This window comes from Pseudophryne corroboree, chromosome 8, assembly GCF_028390025.1.
Source record: "Pseudophryne corroboree isolate aPseCor3 chromosome 8, aPseCor3.hap2, whole genome shotgun sequence".
In the NCBI taxonomy this organism is placed as follows: Eukaryota; Metazoa; Chordata; class Amphibia; order Anura; family Myobatrachidae; genus Pseudophryne; species Pseudophryne corroboree.
This window is the reverse complement of record NC_086451.1, coordinates 75,900,124-75,920,718: the sequence shown is the minus strand read 5'-3', so window position 1 is coordinate 75,920,718 and position 20,595 is coordinate 75,900,124. Positions and strand designations below refer to the sequence as shown.

The 20,595-nt window shown below is 47.5% G+C and overlaps 1 protein-coding gene across 16 annotated transcripts in view; it reads right to left on the bottom strand.

Annotated features, from left to right (window-relative positions):
- Positions 1-20,595, bottom strand: part of FNBP1 (formin binding protein 1) — a 390,370-nt gene that overhangs the window by 134,720 nt on the left and 235,055 nt on the right. For all 16 annotated transcript variants that reach the window (XM_063936685.1, XM_063936686.1, XM_063936688.1 and 13 more), the window contains one exon: positions 4,502-4,606. In XM_063936685.1, the coding sequence (XP_063792755.1) occupies positions 4,502-4,606 (105 nt within the window). The remainder of the gene's footprint in view (positions 1-4,501; positions 4,607-20,595) is intronic.

Genomic DNA, 20,595 nt, shown 5'->3' with positions numbered 1-20,595 from the left:
TTCTTAGTATCTCTTGAAGTTCCGGGTACCAAGTCCTTCTTGGCCAATCCGGAGCCACGAGTATAGTTCTTACTCCTCTCCGTCTTATAATTCTCAGTACCTTGGGTATGAGAGGCAGAGGAGGGAACACATACACCGACTGGTACACCCACGGTGTTACCAGAGCGTCCCAGCTATTGCCTGAGGGTCTCTTGACCTGGCGCAATACCTGTCCAGTTTTTTGTTCAGACGGGACGCCATCATGTCCACCTTTGGTCTTTCCCAACGGTTCACAATCATGTGGAAGACTTCCAGATGAAGTCCCCACTCTCCCGGGTGGAGGTCGTGCCTGCTGAGGAAGTCTGTTTCCCAGTTGTCCACTCCCGGAATGAACACCGCTGACAGTGTTATCACATGATTTTTCGCCCAGCGAAGAATCCTTGCTGCCATTGCCCTCCTGCTTCTTGTGCCGCCCTGTCTGTTTACGTGGGCGACTGCCGTGATGTTGTCCGACTGGATCAGCACTAGTTGACTTTGAAGCAGAGGTCTTCCTAGGCTCAGAGCATTGTAACTTGCCCTTAGCTCCAGTATATTTATGTGGAGAGAAGTCTCCAGACTTGACCACACTCCTTGGAAATTTCTTCCCTGTGTGACTGCTCCCCAGCCTCTCAGGCTGGCATCCGTGGTCACCAGGACCCAGTCCTGAATGCCGAATCTGCTGCCCTCTAGTAGATGAGCACTCTGCAGCCACCACAGAAGAGACACCCTTGTCCTTGGAGACAGGATTATCCGCTGATGCATCTGAAGATGCGATCCGGACCATTCGTCCAGCAGATCCCACTGAAAAATTCTTGCGTGAAATCTGCCGAATGGAATTGCTTCGTAAGAAGCCACCATTTTTCCCAGGACTCTTGTGCATTGATGCACTGACACTTGGCCTGGTTCTAGGAGGTTCCTAACTAGCTCGGATAACTCCCTGGCTTTCTCCTCCGGGAGAAACACCTTTTTCTGGACTGTGTCCAGAATCATCCCTAGGAACAGCAGACGTGTCGTCGGAATCAGCTGCGATTTTGGAATATTTAGAATCCATCCGTGCTGTCGTAGAACTACTTGAGATAGTGCTACTCCGACCTTCAACTGTTCTCTGGACCTTGCCCTTATCAGGAGATCGTCCAAGTAAGGGATAATTAAGACGCCTTTTCTTTGAAGAAGAATCATCATTTCGGCCATTACCTTGGTAAAGACCCGTGGTGCCGTGGACAATCCAAACGGCAGCGTCTGAAACTGATAGTGACAGTTCTGTACCACGAACCTGAGGTACCCTTGGTGAGAAGGGCAATTTGGGACATGGAGGTAAGCATCCTTGATGTCCAGGGACACCATATAGTCCCCTTCTTCCTGGTTCGCTATCACTGCTCTGAGTGACTCCATCTTGATTTGAACCTTTGTATGTAAGTGTTCAAAGATTTCAGATTTAGAATAGATCTCACCGAGCCGTCTGGCTTCAGTACCACAAATAGTGTGGAATAATACCCCTTTCCTTGTTGTAGGAGGGGTACTTTGATTATCACCTGCTGGGAATACAGCTTGTGAATTGTTTCCAATACTGCCTCCCTGTCGGAGGGAGACGTTGGTACAGCAAACTTCAGGAACCTGCGAGGGGGAGACGTCTCGAATTTCCAATCTGTACCCCTGGGATACTACTTGTAGGATCCAGGGGTCCACTTGCGAGTGAGCCCACTGCGCGCTGAAACTCTTGAGACGACCCCCCACCGCCTTTGAGTCCGCTTGTACGGCCCCAGCGTCATGCTGAGGACTTGGCAGAAGCGGTGGAGGGCTTCTGTTCCTGGGAAGGGGCTGCCTGCTGCAGTCTTCTTCCCTTTCCTCTACCCCTGGGCAGATATGACTGGCCTTTTGCCCACTTGCCCTTATGGGGACGAAAGGACTGAGGCTGAAAGACGGTGTCTTTTTCTTTATACGGCAATACTTCCATGTGCCGTTTGGAATCTGCATCACCTGACCACTGTCGTGTCCATAAACATCTTCTGGCAGACATGGACATCGCATTTACTCTTGATGCCAGAGTGCAAATATCCCTCTGTGCATCTCTCATATATAGTAATGCATCCTTTAAATGCTCTATAGTCAATAAAATACTGTCCCTGTCAAGGGTATCAATATTTTTAGTCAGGGAATCCGACCAAGCCACCCCAGCGCTGCACATCCAGGCTGAGGCGATCGCTGGTCGCAGTATAACACCAGTATGTGTGTATATACTTTTTAGGATATTTTCCAGCCTCCTATTAGCTGGCTCCTTGAGGGCGGCCGTATCTGGAGACGGTAACGCCACTTGTTTTGATAAGCGTGTGAGCGCCTTATCCACCCTAGGGGGTGTTTCCCAACGCGCCCTAACTTCTGGCGGAAAAGGGTATAACGCCAATAATTTTCTATCGGGGGAAACCCACGCATCATCACACACTTCATTTAATTTATCTGATTCAGGAAAAACTACAGGTAGTTTTTTCACACCCCACATAATACCCTTTTTTGTGGTACTTGTAGTATCAGAAATATGTAACACCTCCTTCATTGCCCTTAACATGTAACGTGTGGCCCTAATGGAAAATACGTTTGTTTCTTCACCGTCGACACTGGAGTCAGTGTCCGTGTCTGTGTCGACCGACTGAGGTAATGGGCGTTTTAAAGCCCCTGACGGTGTTTGAGACGCCTGGACAGGTACTAATTGGTTTGCCGGCCGTCTCATGTCGTCAACCGACCTTGCAGCGTGTTGACATTATCACGTAATTCCCTAAATAAGCCATCCATTCCGGTGTCGACTCCCTAGAGAGTGACATCACCATTACAGGCAATTGCTCCGCCTCCTCACCAACATCGTCCTCATACATGTCGACACACACGTACCGACACACAGCACACACACAGGGAATGCTCTGATAGAGGACAGGACCCCACTAGCCCTTTGGGGAGACAGAGGGAGAGTTTGCCAGCACACACCAAAACGCTATAATTTTACAGGGACAACCTTATATAAGTGTTTTCCCTTATAGCATCTTAATATGTAATAATATCGCCACAAAAATGCCCCCCCTCTCTGTTTTAACCCTGTTTCTGTAGTGCAGTGCAGGGGAGAGCCTGGGAGCCTTCCCACCAGCAGTTCTGTGAGGGAAAATGGCGCTGTGTGCTGAGGAGAATAGGCCCCGCCCCCTTTTCGGCGGGCTTCTTCTCCCGTTTTTCTGACAACCTGGCAGGGGTTAAATACATCCATATAGCCCCAGAGGCTATATGTGATGTATATTTAGCCAGCATAGGTACTTTCATTGCTGCCCAGGGCGCCCCCCCCCAGCGCCCTGCACCCTCAGTGACCGTTGGTGTGAAGTGTGCTGAGAGCAATGGCGCACAGCTGCAGTGCTGTGCGCTACCTTAAGAAGACTGGGAAGTCTTCAGCCGCCGATTTCTGGACCTCTTCTCTCTTCAGCATCTGCAAGGGGGTCGGCGGCGCGGCTCCGGTGACCCATCCAGGCTGTACCTGTGATCGTCCCTCTGGAGCTAGTGTCCAGTAGCCTAAGAAGCCAATCCATCCTGCACGCAGGTGAGTTCACTTCTTCTCCCCTAAGTCCCTCGTTGCAGTGAGCCTGTTGCCAGCAGGACTCACTGAAAATAAAAACCTAATAAAACTTTTACTCTAAGCAGCTCTTTAGGAGAGCCACCTAGATTGCACCCTTCTCGGCCGGGCACAAAAACCTAACTGAGGCTTGGAGGAGGGTCATAGGGGGAGGAGCCAGTGCACACCACCTGATCCTAAAGCTTTTACTTTTGTGCCCTGTCTCCTGCGGAGCCGCTGTTCCCCATGGTCCTTACGGAGTCCCCAGCATCCACTTAGGACGTCAGAGAAACTCTTTTGGTCTTGAAGACATTCAAGAACAGTTGCTAAAACCAGCAGCCCCAAAGAAACATTTCCAGTTTTGCAGATATCAAATCACAAATATATACAAAGACTACACTCAATAAACATTGCACGATTGGACTGCTTGAAATTTTCAATAACTTGAAATGAGATTTGTGCTTGAGATCACAACATTAGACAACAACGTTAGTCAACATTGCAGGTGGCCTGAGAGAGAGAGAGAGAGAGAGAGAGAGCGCTGCGCAATGACAACCTGCGGAGTGATGGGGACTGCCATCACTGATAATAGTGCAGCTAAGGACTTATATGGCGGTCAATAATCAGACCACTTCTACAGATCAGACAACAAGAAGCCACTGGTACACAGGTAATTGCAAATAAGGATTTGTTGCAGACACCACTCAGTAAGGACATATAGCATTGCTGACGTAGGGCTTAAACAGTTGATATTATTATAACATGTCATCATGTAAAAACAAATGGAATTAAATAAAAAAATATAACACAGAAGTAACGGATGATGAAGTCTGAAAATTCTTTAGATCAATGGAACCCCCGTTAGTGAATATAATGAATAAAAAAAACCATCAAACATACTTTTTCAACGTCTGCTTTTGTCACATTGATGTCGGCATCCATCTTCTCAAAGTATTGCTGTGCACGGTCTGCCTCTTTGCAGTCCCTCTCAAATCTTCTTTTACTCTAGAATATGAGGTAAATGAATGAAATAATACAGTGCAGCTAATGTATTCTCTTAACACACATTGTTTCCATTCCATTTTTTATTTTGCTGAAGTGAAGGAAAACCTCTTGCCAGACTCCGTCTATTCGTAAGATACCGGCCCTACCTACGTGTGTAACATGGCTCATTATACACAGTGGTCATTTTATACAGTATGGGCCTTATTCAAGGTTGATTGCAAAATCTTCCTCTAATGGGCAAAACCATGTGCACTGCAGGTTGGGCAGATATAACATGTGCAGAAAGAGTAAGATACGGGTGGGGTGTGTTGAAACTGAAATCTAAATTGCAGTGTAAAAATAAAGCAGTCAGTATTTACCCTGCACAGAAACAATATAACCCATCCAAATCTAACTGTCTGCACATGTTGTATCTACCCCACCTGCAGTGCACATGGTTTTGCCCATTAGAGGAAGATTTTGCTTTTGCAATCAACCTTGAATTAGGCCCCACATAGGCCACATTAGCTTCATCTATAATGATTTATCCCAATCTAACACTTTTTACTCTAGTAATCCCTTCCTCATTATACTTCATACTACTTTACATGGCACACGTACCAACACTTATTAGCAACAGTCACATATATGGTCATTTTCCGGTTTGTCACAGAGCAGAAGGCAGGTGCCCCCTCAGCCAACCCCAGCACCGGGGAACATAATATGTGGCAACTCTAAAGAGCTTCTTCGTTTAAATTCAGATGGAAAGAGTGTACAATAGTGTGTAAAGAGTCTTTGGCCAAAGCTTAAATGTTTACTTACATTTCTCTATCCATTCCTAATGAATATTAACTTTAATTGCTCTCTAAAATAATTGTCATGATTACAAACGAGACTTTAGGACTTTACTTTAAATGTACTATACTTAATTTACCATATTATTTGTAAACACATGCGTATTTAATTTTCATCGCAGTCCCTAGAGTTTATTGATAGGCTAAAGTATGTAATTTTGAGCTGGTCATTAATAAATCTGGTATGTATGATAAAAATTTTCATATAAAATATATTTTTATTTATTGAATATTTTATATCTTATTTTTTTTATTTCAATATCCATTTTTACAGTGATTTGAGAGAGGTGTCAGCATCATAGCACTCAAACTTCACGATTTGAGGCCAGCTATTTTTATAATATATCCAGTGTTGCTTCTAAACACACAGTATTTGGGTCTATTATAAACCTTAGGCCTGTTCTTTTTATTGCAATAATATTCACCATGGTATCGGTCTTCTTGAGTCCGATTGGTCCAATATTGGTCTAAGTTTATCCTGATCTTTTAATAAAGCTTTCGTCTAGAGATAACAGTCCCAGACGTTTATTGATCTAATACCCCTGAGGAAGTCCTAAGGGACGAAACGCGTTGGGTTCTGCATCGGATCAAACCTAATTGGTGTATATTGGAGTTCATGTATTTCAGATTGAATATCCATCCTATACGGTGAAAATGTTATCAACACTGTGAAATGGAGAAAGCCCACTTTAATGAGACCACGCCCATTTTAATCAGGCCATACACCCTTGTCGGGAGCGCGCGCGCATGCTTTTTCTTTTTATAGCTATATGGGGGAGGGCACGCAATTTTTTTTTATAGCAATGGGGGGGGTGCATTTTGAAATCTCGCACTGGGAGCCAAATTGTCTAGAAACGGCCCTGGGAACTACCTTGTGTACATGGTAGCCAATCACCTGGAGAGGACAGACACTCTGCTGTGTATGAACACACAGTCCCTGGACATTGTAATGTGAAGGGACACACACACACACAGAAGGTGAAAACAGTTTTAACCCACACAGAGCCCCCAGGGAGACACAAAGAAAAAGGAGCCAGCCACACTGCGCTCTTATAGACAAGTAAAACTCAGTGGGTTGCCACACTAAGTCCCTTAATAGGGCTCAGTATACTACTACTCTCCCCCCGATCTAAGACCCCCTGGTACCGTAGAGGAAAACGTGGAGTCAATGGAGAGGAGCTGTGCTTCCCAACGACGATGTCAGTGTAAGCTGCAGAGGGAAAATGGTGCTGGTGAGCTGCGTGATCTGCTCATAGTGAAGCCCCGCCCCCGTAATGGCGCACGGCTTCCCGTTTTTTTTATCATGGCCTGAGGTCTTAAATGTGCTTAACGTAGGGTTAGAACCCGTGTTAAGGCAGTAGCCAGCATGGGTAAGCATTGTGGGGGGTTCAGCGCCTGTCTCATGGCGAGACACACCAGCCGCATGTCCTCTGAGCTTCCCGGAACGCAGTCTGCATTTCAGCACTGCACTCCTACCCTGATGCCGCTAACCGGGACACCGGCGATGTACTCACCACATCTACTTTCTTCTGGCTCTATTAGAGGTGGCGGCGTGCTGCGGGAGGGTACGCTGCGCCATGGTGGGGCTTGCGAATAACTCCCTCAGGAGCTCAGTGTCCTGTCAGCAGAGAAACGGACCAATAACTCATAAAGGAAGTTGGGCCGTTCTCCCCCCTAAGTCCCACTAAGCAGGCAGTCAGGTACCAGCCAGAGCTGCCTGAAAATAAATGCAGAAAACTCTTCAGGAGCTTCCCAGAGCGTGACCAGCTCCTCCGGGCACATTTTCTAAACTGGGTCTGGTAGGAGGGGCATAGAGGGAGGAGCCAGTGCACACTATTGATTTTTCAAAGTGCCCAAGGCTCCTAGTGGACCCATTTATACCTCATGGTACTAATGTGGACCCCAGTATCCTCTAGGATGTAAGAGAAATAATATTAATAATTACAAAATAATAATAATAAGAAGAAGAAGACGAAGAAGATGATGAAGAAGAAAGACTTGCTAAAATTTACTTAAAATAAAAATAGACATTTATATTTTAAATATATTTTGCTTGAAGTTGTCTTTATTAATAATTTCTCTCAAAATGTGAAAAAATGCCACATATTTGGGGAAACATATATATTAGGAGAGTTCAGAACCATGCATTGTTTATTCTACACAAGAGAGTACCAGTCGAGGCAGCCATGTTGTGTGCACTACATAGGTAACACTGTGCAATAAGCAAAACATGGCAGTAAGGCATACTGTACAAGGGTAAAATGAAAAGCAACTAACAGGACACTTAAGGGCCCCATACATTACAACGATATGTCTGAGGTTGAAGTCGGAGACGATTTCCCTTGAACTCTCCCGGGAGCTTCCCGGGAGTGGTTCCACACGAATTGGTACATTTTGCCTGCGATATATCGTATGCAATCCCAGCCATACCTGCGGGAACGGACATATCACGAGTGCAGCACTAACGATCTAGGGGAGTCGATCAAACCCTCACGGGAACGCGCATCGGATCAGAAACCCATCCAAAATGCCCGATTTCACCCGATATCGTCCCGAATTCCCGAAATTGGATGAAATCGGGCATTATCGTTGTAGTGTATGGGGCCCTTTAGTTCTGCAGCTTACACAGTAATGGGCCCTACACACTTACAGATCTCACTGCACGATATGAACGTTCATTAATGAACGAGAACTCGTTCATATCATGCAGTATGTAGGCACCAACGATTAGCGATGCGTGGCCCCGCGCTCGTTAATCGCTGGTGCCCCGTCGCTTATGCATGCATGCCAATATGGACAATCTCGTTCACACTAGCATGCACTGCTAAGGAGCTGGGTGACGGGGGTATCCCCCTGTCACCTCCCCCCCCCCCCCCCCCGCGCGTCGCCCGTATCCACCGTCGGGCAGCTCGGCGGCGGATCGCTGAGTGCATAGGGCCCATAAGGGAAATGGTCTGTGTACACACGGCGAGATCCTTGCTAGGTCCGATTTTGACTATGCTATTTCCCTTGAACTCCCCCAGAGCCCAGATAGCACAGATTGTACAGATTTTGACTATCTGTGCTTGAGATTTTGTCTATGTACGATTTTGACTAAGTGCCAATTTTGACTATACTTTATACTAGATAGTACACTAGATAGCCAAGATTGACTTGCCTGCACAGTCTATCTAGCCCTTTTTACACCACCTGAAATATCCCAGGATTTTGCACGGGAGCGCGCAAAATCCCGGGACTGCAGGTGGTGTAAAAGGGTCACCCCAGGGCCACTTTCCCGGGAATCCAACCCGGCACATACGCAGGGTTGGACACGGGTAAGACCAGGGAAGGAGGCGGTGTAAATGGGTAAGCCGGGTCAGCTGACCCGGCACCCATTTACAGCATGGCAAACCTCCCGTACCACAGTGTACGGCGGGCGGTCGGGAGGCTGGGGGTCACGGGGCACTCTGTCTATGCAGACAGCGTGCGCCATGCTGGTTGCCATGCTGCGGCTGGAGACATGGCACATGCTGTTTATGCAGACAGCAGCGCCATGTCTGGTGCCTGGAAGCACTGGAGGCAGCACAGCAGCTTCCAGATTGCTGTGCTTGCCCCCGGTAAGACGCTCCGCAGTGTGGGCCGGCGCGTAGAGATGACATCATCTCTAAGCGCCGGCCCACAAAATACTGCACCCGGGTGCAGTGTTTTGTGGGCCGGATCGGCACTGCAGTGAAATAGGGTGGTGGTGGTGGTGGGGGGGGGGGGGGGTTGGAGGGAGTCCCGGGTCTGACCCGGCTTGGAACAGGGTTCCAAATCCTGGGTCAGATCCGAGATTTTGGTGTAAAAGGGGTATTACCGACCCCACGGGAGTGCGCATTGGGATCAAATCTCGGGAAAGGGTAAGGGGGGCCTTGCAATGGTGCTGTAGTTTGGTGGTCCTGGACCAATTCAAATTATTTATACTTCATTTAATTGGCAAAACCAGTCCCTCACCACATAACTGAACCTATGGATGACATATTATAAACACAATTTACTTCATTTGATATTTTTTTCTGACTTTCTCAATAAGAACCTTTGGCCTAGTAGTGCCTTGAAACAAATTCTGATACGCTAGGGCAGGGGTGTCAAACTTGCGGGCCGCATGCGGCCCCTACTGCATCTTTTGCGGCCCGCGGGCAGGGTACCTTTTGCGCCCCAACAACATTGCTTGTAGCGAGGGCAGGAGAGCGCAGCGTGCACCTCTCCTGCTTCTCAGTCCGGTCTCCGACGGTAGCGAAGGTATCTTAAATGAGGCGCCGGTTCGTGAGCCAATCAGAGCTTGCGGACCGGCAGCCAATCAGGAGCAGTGCCAGAGTTTTTGCTTTCTATGTGCGGCGCCATCTTCTCGAAGAGATCACCGAGAAGATGGCGCCACTGCCACTGGCTACAGCACAGGCATATTGGGTAGGGGTAGCAAACAAGGGCCCCTCCAGCAGCCCCTCCACCGGCGGTTTGGGGGTGTTTTTATAGCAACATGGTGACGACACTGTAACACAGAGATTTTCAGCCTTTTACAACTCGCGGCACACTGAACAAGATGTAAATACTGCCAAGGCACAGTCAAATATAATGGTGATGCATGGTGCAGTTGCATGTTCTAGGATGTCATGTCGCAGCTTCTCCATAGGTAATGCCTGAGCCACATCTGAGAACGCCAGAAGAGCCCAAGACTGCCCGGGCCCAAAATTAGAACTGGCTCTGCAACCACTAAACCCACCAGTATTGATCGTTCCAGGACCTCAGTAGCAGCAAAACACTGACGGGCCTGGCTCTGCTTCTACGGCGGCACACCTGGAGACTGCTCAGGGCACACTAGTGGTTGAAAAACACTGGACTAGGAACTTGAAATTTGGACAGTAGCTTGCTTTTGTGATGTAGGCACCCACTAAGAAGGGATTTTTCGAAATTCCACCCACAAAGGAGTTAAAAAAAAAGTCCTCCCTCACAGAGGAGCGTTAAGACAGCCCACCCAGCCGGGGCTATAAAGAATGCATTGTGCCGGCAATACCAAGTTGCGGAGGGGGAGGACACAATGCTCTGTTCCTGAACCTCCTTGCAGTGGCAGTTGCAGAGCACTCAATTATTTAAATAAGGGAGCCAGATCAACTGCCACCCCTAAACACTGTCAAACATCAGAGTGTGTCTCCCCTATATCAATAATGGACTGCTCTAAAACTGCCACTGGCAAGGAAGTGCAGCTTTATGGTTCGGGATATTTTGTGATGAGTCAGTGGTATTTGCCTTTTATATACTGTGAATATATATATATATATATATATATATATATAGTTTGCAGATATACAGTAAGTACTTAACCAACCTATTTCCAGTCAGGAGAGGATAGTGTCTCAATTATCAGAGGTTAACCTGTCACTTAAACTAAACATTGCTGAACCTCTCAGAGAGCAATAGGAGGAAAGGAGACATAGATATTTTGACTCTTACATTCATTAAAGGAAAGCTTGATAGTCAGTAGCTGCTTATCTGCTGTGTAAAGGGTACTAACAGCTCTTCCAATGACTTGTGTTGTGCAAAAATATTTACTTTTTTACCTTGAAAGAGGAGCCCTAAGGAGAGTGAGAAGCTGAGCAAGGAGCTTTTTGGAATAGAGTCATCCTATCCAGGGCCGTCTTAACAGCAGTGCAGGCCCCTGGGCACAGCTATGCACTGTGCCCCCTACCCATCCTCCAGCAGTAGGGGTGGGGGGTGCTATCAGCGGCAGCTTTGATGTCCCGTGGGCGGTAGTGGGTGTTCTATCTTCCGCTCAGCATGTAGGACCTGGAGCAGTAATTTCTGCTAATAACTCCTTTACTGCACAGATGAGGCTAAACTGTAGAAGGGGGCATTGGGCTGAATGAAGAAGCCCTATTACATGACTTCCAGGGAGGTAGGGGGTGTTTAATACGTAGGGGAGGGCTGGATAATGGAGTGGGCTTAATATTTATCAATTTCCGGTGGTAGGGCAGCTTGCCTGCCTGCAGATATCTCAAGTTCCTGAAAATTTAGTTCTTAGCTTTGAATGGGATAAAAAACTAGAGAGTCCCACCTTTCAGGAGGTACTGGGGACACATGTCAGGAGGGGTGGTATTCAGTATGCCGGCTATCAGGATCCCGGCGCTCAGTATGCCGGCGCCGGCATACCGACAGCCGGCATACCGACACTTATTCTCCCTCGTGGGGGTCCACGACTCCCCTGGAGGGAGAATAAAATAGTGTGGCGCGCGTAGCGCACCACCGTGCCCGCATCGTGGCGAGCGCAGCGAGCCCGCAAGGGGCTCATTTGTGCTCGCCACACTGTCGGTATGCCGGCGGTCGGGCTCCCGGCGCCGGTATGCTGGTCGCCGGGAGCCCGACCGCTGGCATACCATACTACACCCGTCAGGAGGTACTGGGGACACCTGTCAGGAGGTACTGGGGACACCTTTTAGGAGGTTCTGGGGACTTGGGGATCAGAGTTCAGGAGCCAGAGCAATTCACCAATGAAAATCTAAAACTGAATATTAGGCGTGTGGAGCTGGAGCAGGGACCAGCTGCTGGAAGGCGGATATCTCTGGTTCTGGGCATAATAGAGACAAGCTGCCAGTGTCCACTGAAAGGGGAGAGTCACAGCTTTAGGATTATGGGGGGTCATTCCGAGTTGTTCGCTCGCTAGCTATTTTTAGCAGCCGTCCAAACGCAATACCGCCGCCCTCTGGGAGTGTATTTTAGCTTAGCAGAAGTGCGAACGAAAGGATCGCAGAGCGACTACTAAAAAAATTGTGCAGGTTTAGAGCAGCTCGAGACCTACTCCTAGCTTGCGATCACTTCAGACTGTTCAGTTGCGGATTTGACGTCACAAACACGCCCTGCGTTCTCCCAGCCACGCCTGCATTTTTCCTGGCATGCCTGCGATTTTTCCAACACTCCCTGAAAACGGTCAGTTGACACCCAGAAACGCCCACTTCATGTCAATCACTCTGCGGCCAGCAGTGCGACTGAAAAGCTTCGCTAGACCTTGTGCAAAAATACATCGTACAATGTGAAAGTTCGTCGCACGTGCGCATTTCGGCGCATACGCAGAAGTGCCACTTTTTTGCCTCATCGCTGCACAGCGAACATTTTCAGCTAGCGATCAACTCGGAATGACCCCCTATACCTTCAGAAAAACTCTAAGTCAGACAGAACCCGAGATATCTGGCTGGAAAGAGCAATTAACAGGCTTGGATGGGGACCACTGCTTTCAAGTCGGATATCTCCGGTTCCCCATGGCCGATTTTCAAAAATCTTGTACCCCTGGAAAGAGGGGACCCTCAGCTATCATCCTAGGGCCCTTATACTCCTGGGGCCCTTGGGCAAGAGCCCATTGAGCCCATACGAAAAGACGGCCCTGATCCTATCCCTGCAAACCTTACATATTTAACATATAGCTGGCGGAGCTTGGCCAGTCATCCTAGCATCAGAGGAGGGACTGGGCAGAGAAGGAGGCGGATTATTCTCCTCAGCGCTAGACTTTTGACAGCATCAATCTGGGGAATGCCCGCCTGACAAAGATTGGCAGTGGTGGGCGGAGCATGTTCTGTTGTAAGTCTAATCAGTTTACAAGGAAGACCTTCAAAATTAAAGTTATACGCACGGAAATACTTGAAATTCCACAGCGAAGCACGGGTATTCAGCTAGCCAATAATAATAACCATAACTTTTTCAAAATTAAGTAAAGACGCAAATATTCACTTGAACTGCATAGCAACATTCAAACTCTTTCTGAAGAAGGTCATACTCAACGACAAATTTCTAAAAAAATTAAATTCCATGGTCTTGTGTAACATATACAAAATTGTGATACAAAAAAACAGGTTCAAACATGACTAAAAAAACAAACGTTCTAGACGACCCAGGTGTACACCAAAAAGGGAAGATAAATAAATTATCATAATGGGTACGTGAAACTGAAGACTCAAAGTAACTGCAATCAAAGAAGAACTCAATAAAATTAGACAAAAAGAAGTCTGCATAATATAGGTCTAAATGGTCGTAAAGCTTGCAGAAAACCATTGTTGAGGTCTGTAAATAAAGTAAAATGCCTTTCATGGACCAATTAACACCGGTATTGGACACTGGATTAGTAGGGGAAAAAAAATATCTAAACTTTTCAGAACCAGTAGACATCAGTATGTTTAAAGAATGGTCGGCAAACATGTGTTAGATAATTGTATAAGTCATACAGTTAGACATGGTGGTGGCCATGTCATGATTTGGGGTGGTTTTGGTACAGAAAAGGTTGGAGATTTAGTTAAAAAAAAAGCACGCTGTAGCAAGTGGAACTTGAAATATTGGAAAGAGGTTCATCGTGCAACAAAATAACGAACCTGAGTACACATCTAAAATGTGTACCAGGTATTTGAAACTAGTTACCAGTCCGTCAAAGTGACAGAACAACATAACAGTAATGTCAGTGCTGTGCACACCCAAACGGAACCAACACTTTAATTGCTCCATCAGTTGCCATCTAGTGGCTGCTGGCGCAAAACACTTGAATTCCCCAATAGAGGTGAGGAGCAGCATTAGCCTTTCATTATAATGAAAGTATAGAAAAGCAGAAAGTTTTACAAATTATGGCATTGCCTCTTCAGTTACCTGATCTCAATCCCATTGAGAAACTCTGGGATGAATTAGGCTGGGCACACACTAGGCAGATATCAGCACGATTTGCCATATCGGCACGAAAAATTGTGGGTATTGTCTAGTGTGTACCCACTATTGCGTGCTCCCACAGGTCGAATCCAACGTCTTCCGGTCGGCCATACCGCACGACCAAGATATTGCATGCGTAACAGTGCTTTGCAATGAAGTAACGGAACAGTGGTTGTTCTGTCCTTCGTTACAACAGGCCGGTGTGTATGGGCAATCTGGCATGGTCTGGGCTAAAAGAAATTCATGCCGACCTTTTGCCCGACTGCACGTCGTACAAGTGTGTACCCAGCCTTAGACAGAAAAGTTTGTGTAATGGCTCCAACAAATACTAAAAAGTTAAGGGAATGTACGAACGAACCCTGGAAAGGCTTAACTCACAAAACTTTAGAAACTTTGATTTCTCTATTGTCCAAATGGGTATGGGTTGTTGGGTATACACAACTTAGGTCGACAGTCATAAGGTCGACCATGGAAGGTCGACAGGGACAATAGGTCGACGTGTACTAGGTCGACAGGGCAAAAGGTCGACATGTTTTTTTAAAACTTTTTGGCGTCATTTTCTTCGTAGAGTGACTGGGAACCCCAATTAGTGCACCGCGTCCCCTCGCATGGCTCGCTTCGCTCACCATGCTTCGGACAAGGTGCCTCGCTCCGCTTTGCTCGGCACAGGTTACCGTTCCAATCGTAGTCCACGTGGATTAAGTATGAAAAAAATCAAAAAAATGAAGAAAAAAAAATGTGAAAAAGTCAGGTCGACCTTTCGACCCAGTACATGTCAACCTAATGACCGTATCCCGTCCAAATTATGTGAATTAGTGATTCCCGCCAAAAGAGGACACACTGATGAAAGCCAAATGTAATATGAAATTTATGTTGTACTATAACATTAGAAATAATTTTTGATAATGTTTAATTACAATATCATGTAAAACATTATGATGAATAAATATTTTCATTATTTCACTACATTTTGTCTTTTATTAACAATTATTTTCCTTGACCAAAGACTACTGCACACTAGTGTAGGTGCGAGACAATTGGGGGAAATTAGAAGGAATGTTAAAGGAAAAACTAAACCGTGGCGTCAGGATTAATAGCATGATGACAAGTAAAATCACCTTTTGTTTTCATGATATCCTAGGATCACTTACTGCTCCCTGCACATGGATGTCTATACCTCATCTAATGGAATGACAATGCTGAGGGCCAGCTACGGGAGAAAGAAAGCTACACGTTCCCCAGTCTTCCAACCCCACCTCCATTCCCCAAGGTCATGATTCTGTACATTTATTTCCTCAGCCCCAGATTAGCTGCAGCTCACGTGTGACCCAACACACGACTCACTAAGTAACTTACTTGACAAGGGGTACCGCTATTGATAAACGCGTGTTATAAACTAATAATCTAATCGCTAATCAAGGAACGTGAAAACAATCAAGGGTAGAAATATTACAAACATGTTACATATGTGAATTAACTTTTCCCTTGAATCCCTGTACAACCCAAATTAATAGCCACTGACAGATTGTAAGCTTTCACGAGCAGGTCCCTCTTCCCTCATGTGCTTTTATTTCTCTTACTTAAACTATCTTCTTTTCAATACTTTCTTCGACGGCACCAAGGCCTATGTTTAAATACCCTGTAACGGTCCTATATTGTCTTGAAGTGTAAGGGGGTTTTTCAATTAGTGCCGATTTTTTTGACAAGTCAAAAACAAAAAACTGCGATTTTTGCTGTTTTTAGGGCGAATTTGGATTCACACTATTCAATTTCAGTGATTCTTTTTTGATTTGTCGAAAATGCCAGTACTGTTGAAAAACACGTGGATTGGCGAAATCACCGCCGAGCCACATGTTTTGTCGACTTGACAGGGGTTTTTCGCAGGTATTCGCCCATGTCGATTCGACAAAACAAAAAAAAGGGGAAACAGCATGGCGAAAATGTATTCAAAAACGTGCGAAAATGTCTGCAGTTGACTAGGGTGGGTTGCATTAGTTCCGTTTTTTTCGGGTAGCTGATAAAAACGGCACTAACTGCTTACCCCTTAAGCTGGGTACACATGGTGCGATTTTGTGCACTATATCGCACACTATCTGGCTAGAGTGCAATATAGTGCACTGTATTGCACTATGTGGACGCACTGTATTGTATGCAATATACTGCGGCGCACACTCCTGTGAGTCGTATTCTGTGTTCTATGTCAGATGAACATGCAGCTCAATTTTGGCTATATATAGTGCATATCGTACTGTGTGTATGAAACGTACGATATTGTATCCGATTTGTGTCATCACAGTCCCTCTGTGTAGCCCATCCCCCTCTTAGTCCCTGCCCCTAATGCAAATAAAGTGAGGAGCCATATCAATGCTAAAGGAGAAATTAAGCACGGATCACTCCGTGTGTATGTCCATAGCGATAGCAATGCACGGCCCCGCACGTCGCTATCGCTGACTCTACAAATCTAGTAGATCACTCATGTCACCTCTGGGTGAAATGAGTGGCCCCCCCCGTACCCACCTCGCTCAACATACATCGCGCTGTGTGCTGAGCGGTCTGTGCTAGATCGCTCAGTACACATTTACCCCGTGTGTGTGTGGCTTAAATCTATTGTGCTAAATCTTATGCTATCTCTAAAGAGGGTTACGGTCCATATAGACGGGAGAGATGTGTGCTGAGCGAACCGCTCAGCACACATCTCTCCCGCCGCTAAGCACAGCGCGATGTGTGCTGAGCGATGTGGGGGTGGACGGGGGGCTGCTCATTTCACCCAGTGGGTGAAATGAGCGACTTGCTAGATTGGCCTGGATGCAGGCCAATCTAGCACCGGCGATAGCGATGTGTGGGGCCGCGCATCGCTATCGCTTAGGGGGGTACACACGAGTGATCTGTGCTTAAAATCGAAGCAATCTAGTCAGATTGTTTAGATTTTAAGCATGGATCTCTCCGTGAGTACCCCCCTTTACACACGGAGAGAGCCGTGCTTAAACTCTAAACAATATGACTAGATTGCTTAGAAATTAAGCACGGATCTCTCCGTGTGTATGCCCCATAGCGATAGCGATGCGCAGCCTGGGGTTCAATGGCTTTGAATGTTTATTGAGGAGGAAAACAAGTTTTATGGAAAGAACTTACCCTTGTTAAAACGCTTTCTGCGAGGTACACTGGGCTCCACAAGTCTGGACAATGGGGTGTAGAGTAGGATCTTGATCCGAGGCACCAACAGGCTCAAAGCTTTGACTGTTCCCAGAATGCACAACGCCGCCTCCTATATCACCCCGCCTCCCTGCACAGGAGCTCAGTTTAGTTAACCAGCCCAATGCAGTAGCAGGAAAAGAGACGACAGCGGTTAGTAGCCACATACCACACTCTCACTACACGAGAAGTGTCAGCGGCTAATGCCACATCAACCCAAAGAAGCTAAGTGCGTCAGGGTGGGCGCCTTGTGGAGCCCAGTGTACCTCGCAGAAAGAGATTTAACAAGGGTAAGTTCTTACCATAAAACTCGTTTTCTGCTGCGGGGTACACTGGGCTCCACAAGTCTGGACAATGGGGATGTCCTAAAGCAGTTCCTTATGGGAGGGGACGCTCTGTAGCGGGCACAAGAACCCGGCGTCCAAAGGAAGCATCCTGGGAAGCGGCAGTATCGAAGGCATAGAACCTTATGAACGTGTTCCCGGAGGACCACGTAGCCGCCTTGCACAATTAATCAAGGGTCGCACCACATTGGGCCGCCCAAGAAGGTCCAACAGACCGAGAAGAATGGGCCGTAATGTGAACAGGAGCTGACAGACCAGCCTTCACATAAGCATGCGCAATCACCATTCTAATCCACCTGGCCAGGGTCTGCTTGTGAGCAGGCCAGCCACGTTTGTGAAATCCAAACAAAACAAAGAGAATCAGATTTTCGAATAGAAGCAGTTCTCTTCACATAGATACGGAGAGCCCATACCACATCCAAAGACCGCTCTTTGGGAGACAAATCAGGAGAGACAAAAGCTGGAACCACAATTTCCTGATTAAGGTGGAACGAAGAAACCACCTTAGGTAAATATCCGGGACGAGTCCTAAGAACGGTGAAAAATCAGATATGGGGAACTACAAGACAAGGCATCCAAATCCGACACTCTTCTAGCAGAGGCAATAGCCAGCAAGAACACCACCTTAAAGGAAAGCCACTTAAGGTCAGCTGAACAAAGAGGTTCAAATGGAGGCTCCTGCAACGCCTCCAAAACAACCGACAAGTCCCAAGGAGCCACAGGCGGGACATAGGGAGGTTGGATACGCAACACACCCTGAGTGAAAGTATGAACATCAGGTAAAGTCGCACTTTTTCTCTGAAACCACACCGACAATGCAGAAATATGAACCTTGAGGGAGGCAAGACGCAGGCCTAAATCTAGGCCCTGCTGTAGAAAAGCCAAAAGTTTGGCTGTACTAAACTTGGAAGCGTCATAATGGTTAGATGCGCACCAAACAAAGTAGGAATGCCAGACCCGATGGTTTTAATGACCTCTTCAGAAAAACCCTTAGCTCTTAAGACGGAAGCTTCAAAAACCACGCCGTCAAAGACAGCCGGGATAGGTCCTGGTAGACACAGGGGCCCTGAACGAGGAGGTCTGGGCGTTGTGGAAGTAGAAGTGGACGCTCTGACGATAGGCCTTGCAGGTCTGAGAACCAGTGCCATCTGGGCCACGCTGGAGCTATGAGAAGCAGATTTCCTTTTTCTTGATTGAACTTCCGAATTACCCTGGGCAGGAGTGACACCGGAGGGAACACGTACGGCAGCCGAAACCTCCACGGCACTGCCAGCGCATCCACCAATGCTGCTTGAGGATCCCTTGTCCTTGCTCCGAAGACCGGAACCTTGTGATTGTGTCGAGACGCTATCAGATCCACATCTGGAAGAACCCACCTTTCCACGAGGAGTTGAAACACTTCTGAATGGAGGCATGCACGTCCTGACGACTGAGAAAGTCCGCTTCCCAATTCAGGACTCCCGGAATGAATATTGCCGATATGGCCGGTAGATGGCGTTCTGCCCAACGTAGAATCCGTGAGGCTTCCGTCATTGTCAAACGGCTTCGAGTGCCGCCTTGATGATTTATGTAAGCCACTGTGGTGGCGTTGTCCGACTGTACTTGAACAGGATGGTTCTGAATCAAATGCTGGGCCAGGTTCAACGCATTGAAGACCGCCCGCAATTCCAGAATGTTGATCGAGAGGAGAGATTTCTCCTTGGTCCACCGACCCTGCAAAGAGTGTTGCTCCAGAACCGCGCCCCAACCTTTTAGACTAGCATCTGTCGTCAACAGGACCCAGTTGGATATCCAGAAGGGACGGCCTCTGCACAATTGTCGGTCCTGGAGCCACCAGAGCAGCGACAGACAGACCTCCGGAGTCAAAGAGATCATTTGAGACCTGATCCGGTGAGGCAGGCCGTCCCACTTGGCTAGAATCAGCTTCTGGAGGGGGCGAGAATGGAATTGAGCATACTCCACCATGTCGAATGCTGATAACATGAGGCCCAGCACCTGCATTGCCGAATGTATCGACACTTGCGGACGAGAAAGGAAGCAACGAATCCTGTCCTGAAGTTTCAGGACTTTCTCCTGAGACAAGAACAACCTCTGGTTGTGAGTGTCCAATAGCACTGCCAGATGCACCATGCTCTGAGCAGGGACCAGGGAGGATTTCTTCCAGTTGATGAGCCACCCGTGGGCTTGTAGAAACTGGACCGTCATATCCAAATGACGCAGGAGAAGATCTGGGGAATTTGCCAGGATTAACAAGTCGTCCAGCTACGGCAGTATCCTGACCTCTTGACGGCGGCGTACCACCGTCATCACCGCCATAACTTTGGTGAAGACTCGCGGAGCCGTTGTTAAACCAAAAGGTAACGCCCGAAACTGGTAAAGGAGGTTGCCAACAGCAAACCTCAGGTATTGTTGATGTGACACTGCTATAGGAATATGCAGGTAAGCATCCTGTATGTCCAGGGAGGCCATGTAGTCCCCAGGTTCCAAGGCCAGAACTAGAGAGCGAAGGGTTTCCATACGGAACTTGGAAACCTACACAAACTTGTTCAGTGCCTTGAGGTTGAGAATGGGCCGGGAGGACCCATTCGGTTTCGGGACTAGAAACAGCGGAGAATAGTACCCCCGGCCCCTCTGAGTAAGAGGCACCTGTACTACGACACCTGTATCCAGGAGGGTCTGTACCACCGAATGCAGAGTGTTTGCCTTTGTCTGGTCCGACGGGACGTCTGTCTGGCAAAATCGATGAGGGGGTCGGTTTTTGAAGGCTATGGCGTAACCTCGAGTGACGACTTCCCGTACCCAGGCATCTGAAGTGGTCTTCAACCATTTCAGGGTATCCCCCAGGGGGAGGCCCGCCCCGTCATGCGGCAGGCTGATCGGTCTTAGCTGCTGGCTGACGGGCAGCCCAGGCTCTTTTGGGCTTCGGCTT